Source organism: Chiloscyllium punctatum, chromosome 49 (assembly GCF_047496795.1).
Source record: "Chiloscyllium punctatum isolate Juve2018m chromosome 49, sChiPun1.3, whole genome shotgun sequence".
Classification (NCBI taxonomy): domain Eukaryota; kingdom Metazoa; phylum Chordata; class Chondrichthyes; order Orectolobiformes; family Hemiscylliidae; genus Chiloscyllium; species Chiloscyllium punctatum.
The window spans coordinates 45,609,978-45,630,208 of NC_092787.1; the positions used below are offsets into that span (position 1 = coordinate 45,609,978).

Below are 20,231 nucleotides of genomic sequence, written 5' to 3' on the forward strand. Positions count from 1 at the left end.
CACTTTTACAGACACACTATTGCAAACCTAGACACACTGTTGCAGACGCTCTCTCATACTATCACATACACTCCCACTCTGACATGCACCATCTCACAGACCTGTACCCCTTTACACTTACACACTCACACATACACACACTCACAGACACTCATATCCCCCCCGCGCGTGCACACGCACACAAGTTTGTGGGATGAATTTGTACTTGCAGAATTCATTTCATTGTGCTCAAAAACTGCATGAATCCATGTAAAATTCTTAAAATCCCTTTTTTAGATTAGAATCAGTCTGAACATTGGGCACCAGACAGCCTTACACAGGGCACCTCATACCTTCAGTGCATTATCTGGGTCGACATGGCACCCATTGTTAAAAGTTCACTTGAGAATGTAACTTTAAGAAAGTTCTGGGGTTTACATATGAAAGAACTGAAATCAGCATGCCCATTCTAAAAGACGAAAGACTTAACAAACAATCCAGGTCTTTTTCAGTATACAATCTCAGTTACATTGCACTATAAACTTTTGCTATAAATTCTGTGTCCTATGATCTTCAACTCCACAAACACCCTGATGTAGGAGCAGCGCTCCGAAAGGTACTGCTTCCAAATAAACCTGTTGAACTATAACCCAGTCACTGTGTGATTTTTTACTTAATACATTGGGAGGATGGTTGCTTGAAGGCCTGAGGCCAAATGTCCCGGATCGCTGAAGTGTTTTCTGACTGGGAGGGAACACTCCTGTTTGTGTGGTGCCCGTTCATTCGTTGCCATAGCCTCTGCTCAGTCTCACCAATGTACCATGCCTCACGGCATCCTTGCCTGCAGCATATGAGATAGACAACATTGGCCGGCATGATTTTGCCCCACATGATTGAATAGATTGCCAGGAACCATTTTCTAGGCTGACATGAGCAGCTATCACTTGATCAAGGTGCTGAATGGCAGACAGTGAATGGGGAACTGCCATAATGCTAGCTTCGTGTTCCCGTAGGCCCACTTTGAAGGCTGCACTTAAAGGAAGCAGGGATCAGAGCTAAACGGTCATAGTCCCAATAGACCCATTGCCCCAGAAACTCTTACTGTCCGAGAGAATGGGATCGCATGATAAACCTTCAAGTTCTATTATGCAGGTTGAAGGAGGAAAAGGATTAGCTGGCTGATAACATGAGCAATGGTTTATGGTGATGTGTAGTTTGAGAACAGTGTGTGATTTTTCTGTATTTTAGTTAAATATTTTCCTTTTTATTTACAGCTCACAGGGATGATGATTGGAGCGCTTGCTGCCATTCTTATTGTCGCAATTGTTGTATTTTTCATCTACAGGAGAATGAAACAATCAAGTAAGTAAAGACCAGACCAGTGTCCTAACCAAATACTTTGGTGTGGTAACATACTGTGTGACCCATTGCCTTTTCAATTCACTCTTTAAAAAGTAAAATGTTCTCCACATCAACTCAAGTTTTATTTTTTTCAAAAATTAGTAAACTTGTATTAATTTTCTTCCTTACAGGACACGATTGTGGAGCAATGCAATGTATTTGCAGGCAGATATACCATCTACCATCTTGTGACAGAGCGCCAGTAGTTAGACGATACCCATCCTTCAGTCCATCATGTTAGGGGTTGTGAGCATACTCTGAGCTATGAACAGGAAATTTGCTATCATGCAGACTAATAAAGAGCAGTGAGAAAGTCCACATTGTTGCCTAGATGTTATTTCTTCCTTATGATAAACATTGCATCGCCCCAGGTTTTAAGTTGTTGTTCAGCAGGTTCTGATCCCTCAGACCCTCACTGCTAAAATAGAAAAGATTATTCTGAAATCACCTTCTTTCCTCCGTCTCTCTACCTTGAAATATATATTCTGACAACTAAAAGCTAATGCTTCACCATGGCAGTAATAGGCCTTAGAAGAATATATACAATTATTTGGAATCAGTGGGTCAGTCTACTGGTAAGGTGAGTTCCCCATTCCTCCCTGTAGACAACATGCCCAAGTAGCAGCAATCATACCTTTTTAGTTTGAGTGAGAGAGGAGTGGTTACAAGACTAAAATTTTAAATTTAAATGAGGAGACTGTGGGTATTGAAGCAAAGCCAGCTGAATGAACTGGCAAATTCCTGGTGTTGTGTGATTTTTAAATTCGATGAAGGAATAGGTCAGTAAGATGCAGTGGCAGATACTTTAGGGAATATTTCAGAATGCACAGAATAGATAAATCCTGATGAGAAAAAAAAGTTCCAATGGGGCCATCTGGGGTAAAACAAAAAAATGTTTAAGGTAGTTACAGACTTACAGAGAAAGCAAATAATTATGCAAAGGTGGGTGGGAGATCAGAAGGTTAGACAAGAGAAAATGTAGGGATGATTAATTAAAAGATTAATAAAATGGCAAAAGTCAGAGGACAAGAAAAAGCTAGTTAGAAATATTAAACAAAGAGTTCCTATAGGATGTTTAAAAATGAGTCGTTAATAAAGTGATCATTGGTCCTGCAGATCTGGGGAATTAATTGTGCATAATAAGGAGATGGCAGATGGATCGAACAGATTTATTTAATCAAACTTCATTGTAGAGAATACATGTACCATTTTGCAATAGCAGTAAGTTGCGGAATTGGAAGGGAGGGAGCAACTTGATTATAATCTCAAGGGAAGTGATACTGAGCAAATTGTTGGAATAGCAGACTGACAACTCTGTGGATCTAGATGAACTTCATAGTGTCAAGTAAAGTGGTCAGTGAGACAGCCGATGGGTTAGTATTGATTTTCTGAAAATTGTTTAGATTTGGAGAAATTAATGAATGTAACTTCTCTGTTTAAGAAGGGAGAGATACATAAATGGGGAAACTACAGGCAAGTTAACTTGAAGTTTGAAATAGGGTAGAGGTTAGAGATTAATAATAAAGACATTACAGCAGGGCACTTGTAAAAGATCAAGTTAATCTGAAAGTCAGTTTGGTTTTGTGAAAGGGAAATCATGTTTGTTGGAGTTACTTGAGATGGTAATATTGCTAAGGATAAAGGAAAACCAGTAGATGTACTGTACTTGAATTAAAAGGCTTTTGATGGATGTCACATTAAAGATAATTACAGGAATGATAGGTTAAGGTATAGGATGTAAAATGTTGTCATGGATTGGTTATTGGCTGACTAACAGAATCACAATAGGTATATCCGGGTCATTTTCTGATTGCAAAATCTAATGAGTAATTTGCCACATCGGTCAGCAGTTAATGCAAGCGTGTTGTTTACCTTCATTTCGCAAGAGGAGTTGAGGAAAGGATCAAGGATGTCTTACTGCAGCTGTCCCAGGCCTTGGTGAGACCACACCTGGAGTGTTGTGAGGTTTTCTGCTCCCTAGCTAAGATAGCTAACGTGGGTGGGGGTGGTGTAGTGAAGGTTCACCAGAGCGATTCCTTGGGATGGCAGGACTGTTGAATGAGCAGGGATTGGATCAACCAGGCCTGTGTTCATTGGAGTGTAGAAGAATAGGTTGGTGGGGGGGAATCTCATTGAAATGTCTAAAATTCTGCTAGGGCTGAACATACTGATTGCATGGATGATGTTTCCCTTTGCTAGGAGTGAGACATTTAGAACAAGGTGCCACTGACTCAAGATACAGGGTAAGCAATTTAGGACTCAGATGAGAATTTTTTTTGTCTCAGCATGGTGGACCTGAATATTTAATAAGTAAATACATTTACAAATAATAAAGGTATTAAGGGGTATGGAAGAGAGTAAGAGTTTGGCGTTGAGATAGAAGATTAGCCATGATCATATTGAATGGTAGAAGAGGTTTGATGGGTCAAATGTCCACTCCTGTTCCTGTTTCAATGTGGGGCCTCCATCTTTATCATTTCCATAAACAACTTGGATGAAGGAACCAAAAATGTGCTTGTTAAATTGCTGCTAACATGTAGTAAGCAATGATGTTATGAAAGTAAGTTGTGAAGAGGGTCTAAGGAAGTTACAAGGGATACTGACTGTTAAGTGAGTGGGCAAAAATGTCCAAAATGGAGTACAATATTGAAAATGTGAAATTGTCTATTTGGGCAGCAAGTATAATAAAGTGCATTATCTGAATGATGAGAAATTGTAGACCTCTACAGGAGAAGAATTGGGTGTCCTGGTGCACAAGTTGCAAAAGATTGCAATGCAGGTAAAGTAAGAGGTTAGGAAAACTAATAGAATGTTATGATTTGGAGATGCCGGTGTTGGACTGGAGTGCACAAAGTTAAAAATCACACAACATCAGGTTATAGTCCAACAGGTTTAATTGGAAGCACTAGCTTTCGGAGCGCCACTTTTTCATCAGGTGGTTGTGGAGGACACAATTGTCAGATACAGAATTTAGAGCAAAAGTTTACAGTGTGATGTAACTGAAATTATACATTGAATAATACCTTAATCTGTTAGAATATAGTGATAGTTTCACTTCTTTCGTGTGTAAATCACAAAACTTTTTTTTAAAAGTTGCATTCTCAGGTTAACTGTAACAATGGGTGTTAGCGAGACAATATGTTGAAGGTGTTAGCCCCCTGTGTTCTCTGTCTTTGCCATAATGTTTAGACTGATTGTAAACTAAAAAGTGAGATAAGAGTTTTACATTAATTCATGCAGTCTTTGAGCAAAGTACAATGTAACTCTGCGAGTCCAAATTCACCCCACAAATGTATATGTATATGTGTGTGTGTCTGTCTGTCTGTCTGGGTTGGGGGGTTGAGAGTGAGAGTCTATATGTGTGTGTATTTGAGTGTAGAGTGTCTTAAGTCTGTGAGGGGGGTGCATGTGAGAGTGTGGGTGTGTGTGAGTCTGAAGTGGGGGGTTGTGAGTATCTGTGAGAGAGAGAGTGTATATGTGTGTGCATGAGTGTAGAGCGGTCTAAGTCTCTGGGAGGGTGTGTGTGTGTGTGTGTGTGTATGTAGGAGTGTCTGTGTGTGTGTGTGTGTGTGTGTGTGTGTGTGTGTGTGTGTGTATAGTGCAATGGTGGTCACCTGCAGTGTGACATGAACCCAAGATCCCGGTTGAGGGCCTCCCTATGGGTACAGACACACACACACACTCCCACATGCACCCCCTCACAGACTTAAGACACTCTACACTCCCATACAAACACATATACACTCTCTGTCTCTCACTCACAACCCCCTCCAACCCAGACAGACAGACACACGCACCCACATGCACACATATACATATACGTTTGTGGGGTGAATTTGGACTTGCAGAGTTGCATTGTACTTTTCTCAACGACTGCATGAATTAATCTCACTTTTTAGTTTACAATCAGTTTAAACATTATGGCAAAGACAGAGGACACATGGGGCTAACACCTTCAACATATTGTCTAGCTAACACCCATTGTTACAGTTAACTGGAGAATGTAACTTTTAAAGAAAAGGTTTTATGATTTACACGTGAAAGAAGTGAAACTATCACTGTATTTAACAGATGAAAGCCTCAACAAACAGTTAAGATATTATTCAATGTATAATTTCAGTTATATCACACTGTAAACTTTTGCTATAAATTTTGTGTGTTAGGATTGAGCCCTCCACAACCACCTGATGAAGGAGCGGCCCTCCGAAAGCTAGTGTGCTTCCAATTAAACCTGATTTGGAGATGCTGGTCTTGGACTGGGGTGTACAAAGTTAAAAATCACACAACACCAGGTTATAGTCCAACAGGTTTAATTGGAAACACACCAGCTTTCGGAGCGACGCTCCTTCATCAGGTGATAGTGGAGGGCTCGATTATAACATAGAATTTATAGCAAAAATTTACAGTGTGATGAAACTGAAATTATACATTGAAAAATTGATTGTCTGTTAAGCCTTTCATCTGTTAGAATACAGTGATAGTTTCACTTCTTTCATGTGTAAATCACAAAACTTTTTTTAAAGTTGCATTCTCTGGTTAGCTGTTAACAATGGTGATAGCTAGACAATATGTTGAAGGTGTTAGCCCCCTGTGTTCTCTGTCTATGCCATGATGTTTAGATTGATTCTAATCTAAAAAGTGAGATAACGGAGTTTGACATAAATTCATGCAGTTTTTGAGCTCAGAGTTCTACATGAATGTATGCAATATTTGAGCAAAGTGCAATGTAACTCTGCAAATGCAAATTCACCCCACAAAATATGCGTGTGCATGTGGGTCTTTGTCTGTGTGTGTGTGTAGTGAGTGCAGAGTGTCTTAAGTCTGTGAGGGGGTGCATGTGTGAGTGTGGGAGTGTGTGTCTATAAGGGTGTGTGTGGGTGTCTGTGTGTACCTGTGTCCGTGTCCGTGTCCGTGTCCGTGTGTGTGTGTGTGTGTGTGTGTGTGTAGTGCAATGGTGATCACCTGTAATGTGACATGAACCCAAGGTCCTGGTTGAGGCCCTCCCTATGGGTATCAATTAAACCAGTTGGACTATAACCTGGTGTTGTGTGATTTTTAATAGAATGTTAGCATTTATTGCGAGGGGCATCGAATACAATTGGTGAGATGACTGAGCAGTGTTGTTCTCCTTATTTAAGGAACAAAGTGAATGCTTTGGAAGCAATTCAGAGGAGGTTTACTAGACTAATACCCATGCTGGGGATGCAGGGCTATTTGTTGTCAGCTAATATGGTCTGAAGTAATTTCTGTATTCTAATGGTATCAGGGAATGGGTGATGGGTATAGATATTTTGAATGAACCTAACCAAATATGATATGATATTTCTTTGGAGCAGGTGGGACATTACTGCTGCATTTGGCTGATGGATATATTAATTAAGATTTAATTGGGTTTGAATTGGTTGCATATATATTGGAAACTAAATGTGCTCTGGTGGTGCAGTTGTAGTGCCAGGAGGCCTGAGTTCAAGTCCCACCTGCTCCAGAAGTATGTAATAACATCTGAACAGGATAATTAGAAAATATCTGTAAATGGGGAACTAGTCATCAGTGGGGATGAGAAAATTTGCACCTAGCCAGAGTTGTTACACATGTATATATTCTAGCAGGTGGAAATATTCCATTCCATTCCATACATGTCCTTGAAGATGATGGACAGAGTTTGGGGACTTCAGGTTTCAACCTTGTGTCTTTTTTATTGAGAGAGCAATATGGGGCTATGGCGACTTTAATTATTTCATTATACATTGCTAATTATTCAGTGATGAGCGAAGCTTTTTGAATTTAGCTGCAATCTATTCCCACCTCTTGTATATTAATTTTGTAACATTTACGTTATATTGTACACTTAACCTTGACTGCTTTGTGAAAGTCGTTCTGATATTGAAAATGTTGAGAGCTCAGTATGTTACCAACAGTCTGCAAAGATGCCCTTCTAGTTCATCTACGTACTGGCAAGTGGAGAGAAATCCTGCTTAATGCTTACACCACTGACTTTGGGGAATGTTAATCAAAGATATTAACTCCTCCTGAGTGAGGAATAATCTCTCTCCTGATCTTTTGGCTCTTGAAACTTTTGCCAGCTGGTTTGCAAACCATGCAAAGTGCAAGGACACTCTTATGTTAAATGTTTCTAAATCAACACATTCCAGCATGTAATGACACACCTCTGGAGCACAGATCAGTTTTGAACTGGGGTCCTCTGTCTCAGACGTGGAGACGCTACCATTATACCACAAGAACCCACTCTTTAGTTAAATTTGAGATGTGCCATTTCTCTTCTTAATGAGGTGTAATAAACACAGATGGAGATTGCCTTTTGTGTTTACTGCATTCTTTACAAATCTGTACTATCCTTCTCAGGTTTTCATTTGAGTTCTCTACATTGTTGTCTGTAGGTATTTAAGGTGATAGTGAAGGTAAGTAGAGATAACAGGATCAAGGGTATAGAAGGGTGCTTCTGCCTGTTTTGTTTCTGAGCAAAATGATTATTCAAGCCTGGTTGCAAAACACAATTTAAGCTGATTTCTAAGTTCATCACTGATGGAATGCTGCACTGAAGACCGCATCGTCTTCCAGATGAGATGGTAGACTGAGATTCAATCAACCCTTTCTGGTGAAAATGAGAATCTGTAGCAGTCTTATTAAGTATGGAAATGTGGTGGTCAGTTTCTGCATAATCATTAACGAGACTGAAGACCAGATTTTATTTGGTGGTATTGAGAGGAGGACAATTAATTGAGTGAAACCAAGAGATCTGCAGTCCCTTTGCTTACAGAGCAGGAATCAGTACTTGAGATATGAATAGAATATTTCTGTCAGTACAGAAGAGCTTGACCATGCTCTGATGTGATGTCCACAACAGACCTGATTAATGGGCTTTGGATGTAATCACATTTAAATGCATTTTGTACCTTTTTAATGTAGAAAACACCACCTGATCAAAAACCAAGGTTCTTTTTCCTTTTTTTTTGGGAGGGTCTGATACTTTGGCAGTCATGCCAAAGGGCAGTTTCAGTCAAACGTCGAGCCACATTTTCACAGCTAAGAATCATGTCCTCCTTTGTAGTAGATTGCTTTAAGCACTTTTCCTGTAAGAGTGCTTTTTGGGGTAATGTGCTCACGTCTATGGTTTTGATTTCCCTTGCAGAACAGCAGCAGCAGGGTGTGACTCGGTACAGGTTCCGGAAGAGGGACAAGGTGATGTTTTATGGAAGAAAAATCATGAGAAAGGTAATTTAGCCATGGGTCCAAATCTGTCCAACAGTTTGTGTAATTACTTCATTTCCTACCATTTACATGCGTGTTACATGTGGTCTGTCCTTCTATGATTCAGTCAGTAATATCGTTTCATTTCTCAGCCTGAATAGCTGGAACAATTGCTTGAATTTATACCTTGAATTATTTGAATTAGTGATGGTGGGTGTTTGTGGGGTGTGCTGGGGAAATTGGTGGCAATGTGAGCCTGTACTCATGATCCCATGGTCTTGTTTAGGTTGGATCATAGAATCCCTACAGTGTGGAAGCATGCCATTCGGCCCATTGAGTCCATACTGACCCTCAAGAGAAGAGCTTCCCACCCAGATCGTACCCTATAACCACGTATTTCCCACGGCTATCGCATTAGCCTGTGCATCTCTGGACACTATGGGCAATTTAGCATGCCAAACCACCTAATCTGCACAACTTTCGAACTTTGGGAGGAAACCCATACAGACATGTGGAGAATGTACAAGCTCCATACAAACAGTCACCTGAAGGTGGAATTGAACCCAGATCCCTAGAGCTGTGAGGCACCAGTGCTAACTGCTCTGGCACTGTGCTGCCCTTTTGTTATGTGCATGGTTGAAGCTTGGTCCTGCTGATTTTGACATTTCTATTTTGGTTTTGACAATTACTTGTTGCCATGGTGTGATTTTTTTGTTTTACAATTATTGGCACAATTTGTTTGTTTTTTCTTCCCTCTGAGTTAATTTTGTGTACAACTCAGTTTAACGGAATGAGAGCTACTCTCTTATCTCCTCTCCCTCCTTCTGAGAGAAGCCCTATGTGCAATGAATGGAACCCAAGCTTCCAGTAAGAATGGGTCCACAAACCAAAACTCCCTGCCCAAATTTGATGCTGTTTGTTGGCTTGTCTTGGACGGTTTAGAAATTGAATCGTGTCATTTTGGTTACAGCAGGAATCATTTCTTTAAGACAGGCACAAAAAGAAAGCTATGTTCCAAATCAGATTACACAGTATCTCCTGGGCATATTTGGATAAATGGGAAGAACTGTCTTCTACAATATTGGTGTCCCTCTGTTTTTCATAAGTATGGCATTAAAAAGGGGATCTCTTGGTACTGCCTCAGAAACACCAGAAGGTGGTGCTTGTTCCTTACAAATGAACACTTTAAATTTAGATTATTTTAGATTTGAATACTTCAGTATTAGTCTTGTCAAGTTTATTTTCAGCGATAGCTCCAGAATTTTGGGAACCAGTTCATTGAGATTTTGAAAGGAATTGGGAGTTAGCTTATTGGGCTCCCCTTTCTTCTCCATCTTTTTATGCTGTTTCGTGTTGGTTTTTTATTATTGTTATTGTTTGATCCCAGAAGTAACAAGCATCCCTTTCTCCTTTTACCCGTCTTCATATTCTTTCTCTTTTTGATTTGTCCATCCTTGCTTACAATGATTCGCTTGTATAGCTGTAAACAAATGAAGTAAGAACACTTAAAACAGTACAGGATGATCTTGCAGCTATTTAATCTGTACTTCTTTAAAACCTAGGTGAAACTATCTACCTCATCACTGGTTGGGAACAATGTGCCTCGTCAGAGGTTGAGGAAGAGGCAGAAGGTACTGAACCTGGCTAGAAGGTACACCCTGTACAAATTGCTTTAGTCTAATTATAATTAATCCCTAATGAAGGGGAGGGCTAGAGAGAAATGGCAGACTCTGCCATGATACTTGTTCAGATCTCTTGTATTTCATTAGCTATGCTCTGGATGGATATTCTGTACCAGCTCGAATAGTTATTGTGACTCTTTCTCAATTAAGTACTGCGTTTGTTTATTAAATATATTTACATTTTAAGATATGTCATTGAAAGGCCATTGTAAATTAGCTCAAATTGTTCTCCCCTCAAGTACCAAATGGTTTTCACTGTGATTTAGTTACAACAGCAACAGCATTGATATGCAGGGAGAGGTTGCTATTAAGAGACCCTGGAGTCCTAGTTCCCAAATGTTTATTTTAGGGAGGCATCTTGTTTATTGGCTACGTTAGAACTAATAATATCCCCTTGGGCACATAATATAAAATGACCACACATACAGTACTGAAGATGTGTTGTTCTTTGGGTGAGGCATTTTAACAAGGCTCCCTCTGGATGTGTGTGATTTTGAGGATGTGCAGATGAGTTATCTCCTAAGTCCTGGTCAACATTTCTCCATCATTGAACCACATTATCTGCTTATTGGCATGTTTATGTTTGTTGTGCGCTGTGTGTAGATTAGTTGCTATGTTTTCTACATTACAGCAGGACTGGACTTCAAATGTTCTTAATTTTTTATGCCCCCATATATATAACTTCCTTATGTATAGCCTGTCAAAACAAGGAATAAGTTTAGCAGAGCATTTTACAAGATTAATAATTTGGTGTTGGTTTAATCCAATAGACAGTGAGCATAAATCTTAGATGATTAATGTCATCTGGCCCTGGATGTATATCAAATTGTAAGTGCTTTTATTGTATTGCTTAGGAGTTCTGCTGGTTTGAGTCACAATTCATCCAAATTACCGTTTCCAACCTGGTGTTTTGTACAGTTGCTCACTTTGATAGGATGAGCAAAGGTGACTTATCCTTGAATTTGTGCAAAATCTCTGCAGCTCGAGTTTTAAAACTCTACCCCAGTATGAATAGTGACATAGTTCTTCCTCGCTCTGCCCTGACATTTTGCTGAAAATGTGTTGCTGGAAAAGCGCAGCAGGTCAGGCAGCATCCAAGGAGCAGGAGAATCGACGTTTCGGGCATGAGCCCTTCTTCAGGAATGAGGAAAGTGTGTCCAGCAGGCTAAGATAAAAGGTAGGGAGGAGGGACTTGGGGGAGGGGCATTGGAAATGCGATAGGTGGAAGGAGGTCAAGGTGAGGGTGATAGGCCGGAGTGGAGGTGGGGGCGGAGAGGTCAGGAAGAAGATTGCAGGTTAGGAAGGCGGTGCTGAGTCCGAAGGTTGGGACTGAGATAAGGAAACTGGAGAAATCTGAGATCATCCCTTGTGGTTGGAGGGTTCCTAGGCGGAAGATGAGGCGTTCTTCCTCCAACCGTTGTGTTGCTATGGTCTGGCGATGGAGGAGTCCAAGGACCTGCATGTCCTTGGTGGAGTGGGAGGGGGAGTTAAAGTGTTAAGCCACGGAGCGGTTGGGTTGGTTGATCCAGGTGTCCCAGAGGTGTTCTCTGAAACGTTCCGTAAGTAGGCGGCCTGTCTCCCCAATATAGAGGATGCCACATCAGGTGCAGCAGATGCAATAAATGATGTGTGTGGAGGTGCAGGTGAAATAGTGGCAGATATGGAAGGGAAGTAAGGGGGGAGGTGTGGGCGCAAGTTTTGCATTTCTTGCGGTTGCAGGGAAAGGCGCCGGGAGTGGAGGTTGGGTTGGTGGGGGGTGTGGACCTGACCTGTCTGTGTTGATTCGGTCGCCTGAGATAGAAATGGAAAGGTCTAGGAAGGAGAGGGAGGAGTCTGAGACGGTCCAGGTGAATTTGAGGTCGGGGTGGAAGGTGTTGGTAAAGTGGATGAACCGTTCAACCTCCTCGTGGGAGCATTTACTATAAACCGACCGACTCCCACAGCTACCTAGACTACACCACCTCCCATCCTGCCCCCTGTTAAAACGCCATCCCATATTTCCAATTCCTTCGTCTCCGCCGCGTCTGCTCCCAGGCAGACCAGTTCCAATACCGTACAACCCAGATGGCCGCCTCCTTCAAAGACCGCAATTTCCCCCCAGACGTGATCGACGATGCCCTCCACCGCATCTCCTCCACTTCCCGCTCCTCCTCCCTTGAGCCCCGCCCCTCCAACCGCCACCAGGACAGAACCCCACTGGTCCTCACCTACCACCCACCAACCTCCATATACAGCATATCATCCGCCGTCATTTCCGCCACCTCCAAACGAACCCCACCACCAGGGATATATTTCCCTCCCCTCCCCTATCAGCGTTCCGAAAAGACCACTCCCTCCGTGACTCCCTCGTCAGGTCCACACCCCCCACCAACCCAACCTCCACTCCTGGCACCTTTCCCTGCAACCACAAGAAATGCAAAACTTGCGCCCACGCCTCCCTCCTTACTTCTGTCCAAGGCCCCAAGGGATCCTTCCATATCCACCACAAATTCACCTGCACCTCCACACACATCATTTATTGCATCCGCTGCACCCGATGTGGCCTCCTCTATATTGGGGAGACAGGCCGCCTACTTGCGGAACGTTTCAGAGAGCACCTCTGGGACACCCGGACCAACCAACCCAATCACCCCGTGACTCAACACTTCAACTCCCCCTCCCACTCCACCAAGGACATGCAGGTCCTTGGACTCCTCCATCGCCGGACCATAGCAACACGACGGTTGGAGGAAGAACGCCTCATCTTCCGCCTAGGAACCCTCCAACCACAAGGGATAAACTCAGATTTCTCCAGTTTCCTTATCCTAGTCCCAACCTTCGGACTCAGCACCACATTCCTAACCTGCAATCTTCTTCCTGACCTCTCTGCTCCCACCCCCACTCCGGCCTATCACCCTCACCTTGACCTCCTTCCACCTATCGCATTTCCAATGCCCCTCCCCCAAGTCCCTCCTCCCTACCTTTTATCTTAGCCTGCTGGACACACTTTCCTCATTCCTGAAGAAGGGCTCATGCCCGAAACGTCGATTCTCCTGCTCCTTGGATGCTGCCCGACCTGCTGCGCTTTTCCAGCAACATGTTTTCAGCTCTGACCTCCAGCATCCGCAGTCCTCACTTTCTCCTCCTGACATTTTGCATCAATCATGACGGAATAGATTAAAAATCTGCTGTATTGTGGGGAAGAAGATGGTAGGTTAAAATTTTACATCAATCTATCACCACACAATGACAATAAACATAATTTTGCAAATGCAGCAGTGAGGATTTAAAGTGTGTAAACATTGACTATAAGCAGAGAGGGAAGGGACTGGCTTGACTTTTGCTGATTTGATGTCTTTAATATGAAGTAAAACAATATATATGATTCATATTGAGTTAGCTTGATTGTAGTATTTGAGAGCAATCCAGTTGGTACCTATATATATGCAACAAAGTATTGAACTAAAATCAACACAGGAGGCTTGGAATTGAACGTTGCTTGGTTGCAATCAGTCGTTATTACGTGGCCAGCAGAAAAGTGCAAAACACTTGCACTCAAAGTAATGGTTTGTTTTAGTAGATGCTACAAAATATTTGAAGGGGCGATGGTAGCTTAGAGGTAGTGTCACTGCCTACGTGTATACAGATTCAAATCCCGCACAGCAGTTGATGATTTTTGATTTCAATCAATAAATCTGCAGTACAAAATCAGTTTCAATAATGGTAATCATGATAGCCATGATCGTGCTGAATGCCCATCTGATTTACCAATGTTGTTCAGATGTGTAAATCTGCCATCTGTAGCTGGTCTAGCCTATATGTGACCCCAGACCCACATTAGTGTGGTTGATTTTGACTGCCTTCTCAAATACCATATGTAGCCATCCACTAGGTTCAAGGGAAATCTGAGCTGGACAGCAAATACTGGCCTTTCCAGCCAACTTCGAAACCCATGATGAATTAAAAGAAGTATTTGATATCACTTACTTTTTGTGGTTATTGTCATTGCCAGCAACAGCTATAAATGCATCACATCCTCTTGTCCTCAGCATGCCCACACTCTTTACATTTATTCCCTCCTCATCCTATTTCTTCTACCCTCCCATGCCACTCATCCTGCTCTTAGTATCTCATCATCAAATTAGATCCCTTATGGAAACAAGCTCTCTAGCCAGGGTTATCATAAACCAATGCATTCAATGGCTATAAAATCATATGCAAACATTTGTCAGTTGTACAGTAATAAATTTTGCCTTTCTAAATTTTGGTCATTCCTGGAGAAATGGGTGACATGTCAGTGGCTGTAGGTATCACACTGGTTATGTGAATAGTGGGAATAATTTAATGTTGGATTCTAAAATTGCTTTGAAGCATTTCTGTGCACTATGGAGTGATTGCACTGATGTTAAATTAGGTCTGGAGATCATTAAACCCCAGACACTAAATATGTCTCTGCCTTTTTCATTCTTTAGTAGCTGCAGCATCTGCTAACCTTTGGCAGCCACATGTGCATCATGTGCTCCTGTACTCATTAGAGTTTAGAAAGATGAGAGGAGACCTCATTGCAGCGTAAAGACTTTTAGAGGGCTTGACAGGGCAGATGCAGAAAGGGTGATTCCCCTTGAGGGACAATCCAGACCAGAGGTCATATCTTGCAATAAAAGGGTTGCATACTCAACACAGATGGGAAAGGAACTTTGTTTTGAAGATAGTGAATCTGTGGAATTCTGTGCCGCAGAAGGCAGTTGAGGCTGGGTCATTAAATATATATAAGACTGAGGCAGGCAAATTTCTAATCCGTAATAAGGCAGCAAAGTAGTGTTGAGGGTCATCAAATCAGTCATGAATAATTGAGTAGCGGAGCAGACACGATCACCTCTTGCTTCTATGTCTAATGAGTCTTGTTACCTCTATGCATTAGATCAGAGAGGTCCAGCAGATGGTTAATGTTGGATATAAGTTGCAGATTTTCAGCTGATCATTAATTTTGTGCAGGATAGTACTGACAATGCTTGAACTTAGAGTTGTGAAGTTTGACTGCTAATGTGAATGTGGTCTTCTTGAATTCACAGATATTGTAATGTTGGTGCATTTGATGTTTCTGGCAGGAATGGGAATATTTGCTCAGGAACTACTTAGTCATTGATGACCCTTGTCAATCAGAACTGTCTTCAATGCTTTTTCGTCTTTATTTTAAATATTTTGGGGAATAGGATTTTGTTGCTATTGTATAATCATCTCAAAATGCAATGCTTTAGATGTGAAGCCTTAAAAGAAGGTAGTGAACAGATGGTACAATTTGCTAGAAATAGTTACCCACAGGGATTATCATTGAGGGTGGGTGTCTTGAGAATTTACTAAGAATAGGTGCGCTTGCTAACAGTTGAGCTGTTTGGTGTAGTGTTGATGGAGACATGCATTCAATTATTTTCAATGATTCATGTTACTTTCAAAGTACCTCAACATTTATAAAATGCATTGTTAATTTGTTTTACTGATGTCTTGCAGAATACTCCGACTCAAGAAGGAGCCACCAACCTTGCAGCCAAAGGAACCGCCCTCTTCACTTCTGGAGGCTGACCTGACCGAGTTTGATGTCAAAAATTCCCACTTGCCATCTGAGGTTCTTTATATGCTCAAGAATGTTAGGTAAGCAACCAAATAGGTAATGCCACTTTCCCTGTATACAGAAGAACCTTGATTATCCAGCATTTGATTAACTGAATTTCAGATGATCCAAACAAGATCGGAAGGTCCTGATGTTAACGATGCTAACTATGTTATCCGGCATTTGATTTATTCAACAAAATACTCCCCGTCCATGTCCTTCAGATAATCAAGGTTCCTCTGTAATTGATGTTGCTGCAATGCAAATTTGCTGTTCCTTAGAGGGCATTTGTACTTATTTCAGGATTGTTTAATGTACCAGTAAACTTTTTGAGTAATGTTCTGAATCCAACAACTTGTCTCCATTACTTTGAGTACTGGTTACAGCCATATCTTCCATCTCAGTGGACCTGATGCTAAACATATCACCAATAATTAAAGTCAACAGAATGTTGAATCATATTAAATAATGTTTGCTATGGCCCAGTGGTAGCCTCCCATCTGAAGTTTGTGGGTTCAAGTCCCACTCCAGTCACGCAGTCTACAATTAACAGTGGATTATTCAAGAAACACTGTACTGGAGATAATACTATTTAGACAAGTTGCTAAACTGAGGTTGTTTTTGCAGTCCAAGGTAGATCACAACAGTCATAGGATGTTGCAGTATGGAAATTGGCCTTTCAGCCTATCTTGTTCATTCTGGTCATCAAGCATCTATTTACTCAGTTCCATTTCCTATCACTTGGCCTATAACCTTGTGTGCAATGGTGAGTCAAGTGTTCATCTAAATACTTCTTAAATATTTTAATGGTTCCTGCCTCTATCCTGCTTTCAGGCAATGTGTTCCAGATAACCACCATCCTCTGGATGAAAACATTTCTCCATAAATCCTCTCTAACCTCCTCTTTCTCCCCCCCCCCCCCCCCCCCCCACTGGTTATTGATCCCTGTACTAAGGGGATTTTTTTTTCAACCCCAGCCCTTCTAGTCCATTTTCATAGTTGAAATACTCCAGCCCAAACAACATCATGCTAAATCTCCTCTGCACCCTCTCCAGTGCAATTGCATCCTTCTGAGATCCCAATTTACCAGTTTTAAGAACAGGGGAGAACTCCATGGTGCCCTTCCTAAAATTTATCTTTTCTTACCAGCATTATTAAAAATAATGACCTGGTTATTAATGATGTTGTGGAATCTTGCTGTGTGCAAAATGGTGCTATGTGTTGACTGTGACATACTTTGAATGTCCTGAGGTCCTACAATGTCAGTCTTCCTTTTTAAATCTGAACACAAGATTGCAGTGGTCATGATTAAACTTTACAGTGTTCTGAAGTGACTCAAAGGAGCCATGAAACTGCTTTCTGAAGTTAGACAGTTGATTAAGCATGAACTGGTGTCGTGGTGAATGAATAATGGGAGATGGACCGAGAGAGAGGGAATGCAGACAGAATAACAGCAAAGCGGGAGTTTAGAACGATAAGAGGAAATGAGAGGGAGGGTGAGAACAGATACAGAATGGGAGGGTAAAATTAAAATGATGCTTATAGCACACACTAATGCTTTCTATGGTAATGTATCTATCTTCATCCCTCTCTTTCTCTGTACCTAAGTGATTTCTTAACTGAATTGGCTATATGTTATTGTAGGCTAATGACTAAAATAATTTCAATACTGACAGTTATGAGTTAGTTATTTCAAAATAAATGTGCATAAACAACTTTGTAAGACTACTGGGAAGCTATGACAGGCTTTAAGCTGCATTATCATTTTATTGGGCAAGTTATCTATCCTCTCAACAAACAATCTTTAAATATAGTAAATATTGTAAAATACTGGCAAAGTCAGCCTTAGTTCACTGGCTTGATGAGGACTGTAGTAATCTGATGACAGCACAAACCCTATACCTGAAATTTAAATTGGGGGCATTATCACTGCTTGGCAGTGTAAACAACAATAACTTACATTTGTATTGCATCTTTCATAACATTTTCCAAGGTGATTTGTAGAACTGTTCGCAAAGAAACTGAGTGTGCGAAACACTTGAGAGGCACAATGGCTTAGTGGTTAGCACTGCTGCCTCAGAGCACAGCGACCTGGGTTCAATTCCACCCTGGGATGACTATCTGTTTGGTGTTTGTACATTCTCCCCGTGTCTGTGTGAGTTCCCTCTGGGTGCTCCAGTTTCCTCCCACAGTGCAAAGTTGTGCAGGTCAGGTGGATTGACCATGCTAAATTGGGTATAGCGTTTAGGAATGTATGGGATGGGTGGATTGGCCATGGGAAAGGCAGGGTTACGGGGATGAGGTAGCAGACTGGATGGGATAGCAGTCTAGATGGGATGCCCTTCAGAGGGTCAGTGCAGACTCGATGGCCAAATGGCCTGCTTCCCCATTGAGTTTCTGTGTGATCAAATCTTAGTCAAAGTTGTGTAATCAAGTTATGCTCTTAAGAGCAAAAGGCAGTAATGTATTACAAAGGAATTCTGGAGTTTGGACCTAGTGGGTTGAAGGCACAAATGATTAATAAGTTCATCAGTTAGAGTAAAGTTAATTGATTTGGGATTTTTGAATGGAAAATTACAGCTAGATCATTTAGAAGTGATGCCACTCCTTTTGTGTGTGGAAATATATACTATCTTGATAACTTTGGCTAGACATTAGTGAAGCTTGTTTTCACCTTATGCTTTCATGTTAAAATATGGGATCTGAACTTGTGGACATTTTTAAAAATTTGGGTCTTGTACTTTGGCACAGGATCAGGGATCCTCGGATGGTCCAAGTATGACCCAGTGCAATTTTAAGCCGGGCAGTCTGAAAGAATCAACCAATCTTGAAACAACTAATCTCAATCATTAAGGAGTCGGATAGGAGTGCTGTATTTTGCCTCATTGCCAAACTTGAGGAAAATAAAGCAGCTTAGGTTCTCGCTATCGAATCCAACTGGAAATTGAGGATTGGAGCAGATGCGACTAAAAGTCATAAAATAACCCCCCTCTGATCACTGACTGGGCCAATGCACAAGAAATTACAATTTGGCAACAGTATTCGGGCGGCACGGTGGCACCGCGCCAGAGACCCGGGTTCAATTCCTGCCTCAGGCAAGTGTCTGTGTGAAGTTTGCACATTCTCCCCGTGTCTGCGTGGTTTTCCTCCAGGTGCTCCAGTTTCCGCCATAGTCCAAAAATGTGCAGGTTAGGTGAATTGGCCATGCTAAATTGCCCCTAGTGTTAGGTGAAGGGGTAAATGGATGGGTGGGTTGCTCTTCGGAGGGTTGGTGTGGACTTGTTGGGCCGAAGGGCCTGTTTCCACACTGTAAGTAATCGAATCCAATCTAATCTATTCTCTGAAGCATTCGAGGTCCAAAATCTGTGGGCTTTACTCCCAAAGGGATGGATCTGGCTGCGATGCTCTTTTCGAGTGTCGGTGTAGACCCAGTAGGACAAAAGGCCTGCTTCCACACTGTCTGGATTCTATGATTCAAAGAACATGGAACGTGCAGGAAGGTCGTGGAAGAAGTGAACGTTTTAACATGAGGTGCTAATCAAGTGGAATGCTTTGCCATGGATGCTGTTGGAGCTGCATGCATCTAAGCAAATAGGGACTGTTCCACCACACTCATGATTTACATCTTGAGGATGGCGATCAGACTTTGGGGCATCAGACAGTGAGGTGCTAGCTGCAGCATTCCTAACCTCTGACCTGTGCTTACAGCCGGGATTATTTAAATGGACAGTCGAATTCAGTTTCTGGTCAGTGCTAACCCCAGGACGTCAATAGTTATTCTCCTTGGTAGAAAAAGCCAGAAGTCAGAATATTTCTTTTATCCTTCATGCTGAGAGATTGGGAATTACAGGTTTCCAAAGGACTCTTGGGCATCTTTGTCGATGAATCATTAAGCGCTAGCATGCAGTTAGGAGAGTGAATGGTATTTTGGCATTCGTTGCAAGGAGATTTGAGTACAGAATTGAAGAAATCTCGCTGAAGTTTTATACAGCCTCTGTGAGACATCAAGTGGAGTATTGCATATATTTTTGGGTTCCTTATCTAAGGAGGAATGCACCATAGAGGGATTTCAAAGGATGTTTGCCAGATTACCTAGGTTGGTGGGATAGTCTTACGTGGAGAGATTGAGGAAATTGCGTCAGTATTCTCTAGAATTTTGAAGAATTGAGAGCTGATCTAATTGCAACTTTGAAAATTCTTGGTTTGGGACAAGATAGGTATTAGATTGGACGTTTCTGTGGCTGGTGATACTAGCACCAGGAACAAAGACACCGAATATAAGCGGAGCTATTAAGTTTGGAATAAAGATTAATTCAGGAAATGGTGAACCTTTGGCGTTTTCTGCCTAGAGGACCATGCAAGTTCAAGACAGA

At 41.7% G+C, this 20,231-nt stretch overlaps 1 protein-coding gene across 9 annotated transcripts in view; it reads left to right on the forward strand.

Moving 5' to 3' along the window:
- The window catches only part of pnpla7b (patatin-like phospholipase domain containing 7b), a 340,731-nt gene that overhangs the window by 40,192 nt on the left and 280,308 nt on the right, over positions 1 to 20,231 (forward strand). For all 9 annotated transcript variants that reach the window (XM_072566409.1, XM_072566407.1, XM_072566410.1 and 6 more), the window contains exons 4-7: positions 1,254 to 1,341; positions 8,531 to 8,613; positions 10,152 to 10,240; positions 15,759 to 15,899. In XM_072566409.1, coding sequence (XP_072422510.1) covers positions 1,254 to 1,341; positions 8,531 to 8,613; positions 10,152 to 10,240; positions 15,759 to 15,899 — 401 coding nt within the window. The remainder of the gene's footprint in view (positions 1 to 1,253; positions 1,342 to 8,530; positions 8,614 to 10,151; positions 10,241 to 15,758; positions 15,900 to 20,231) is intronic.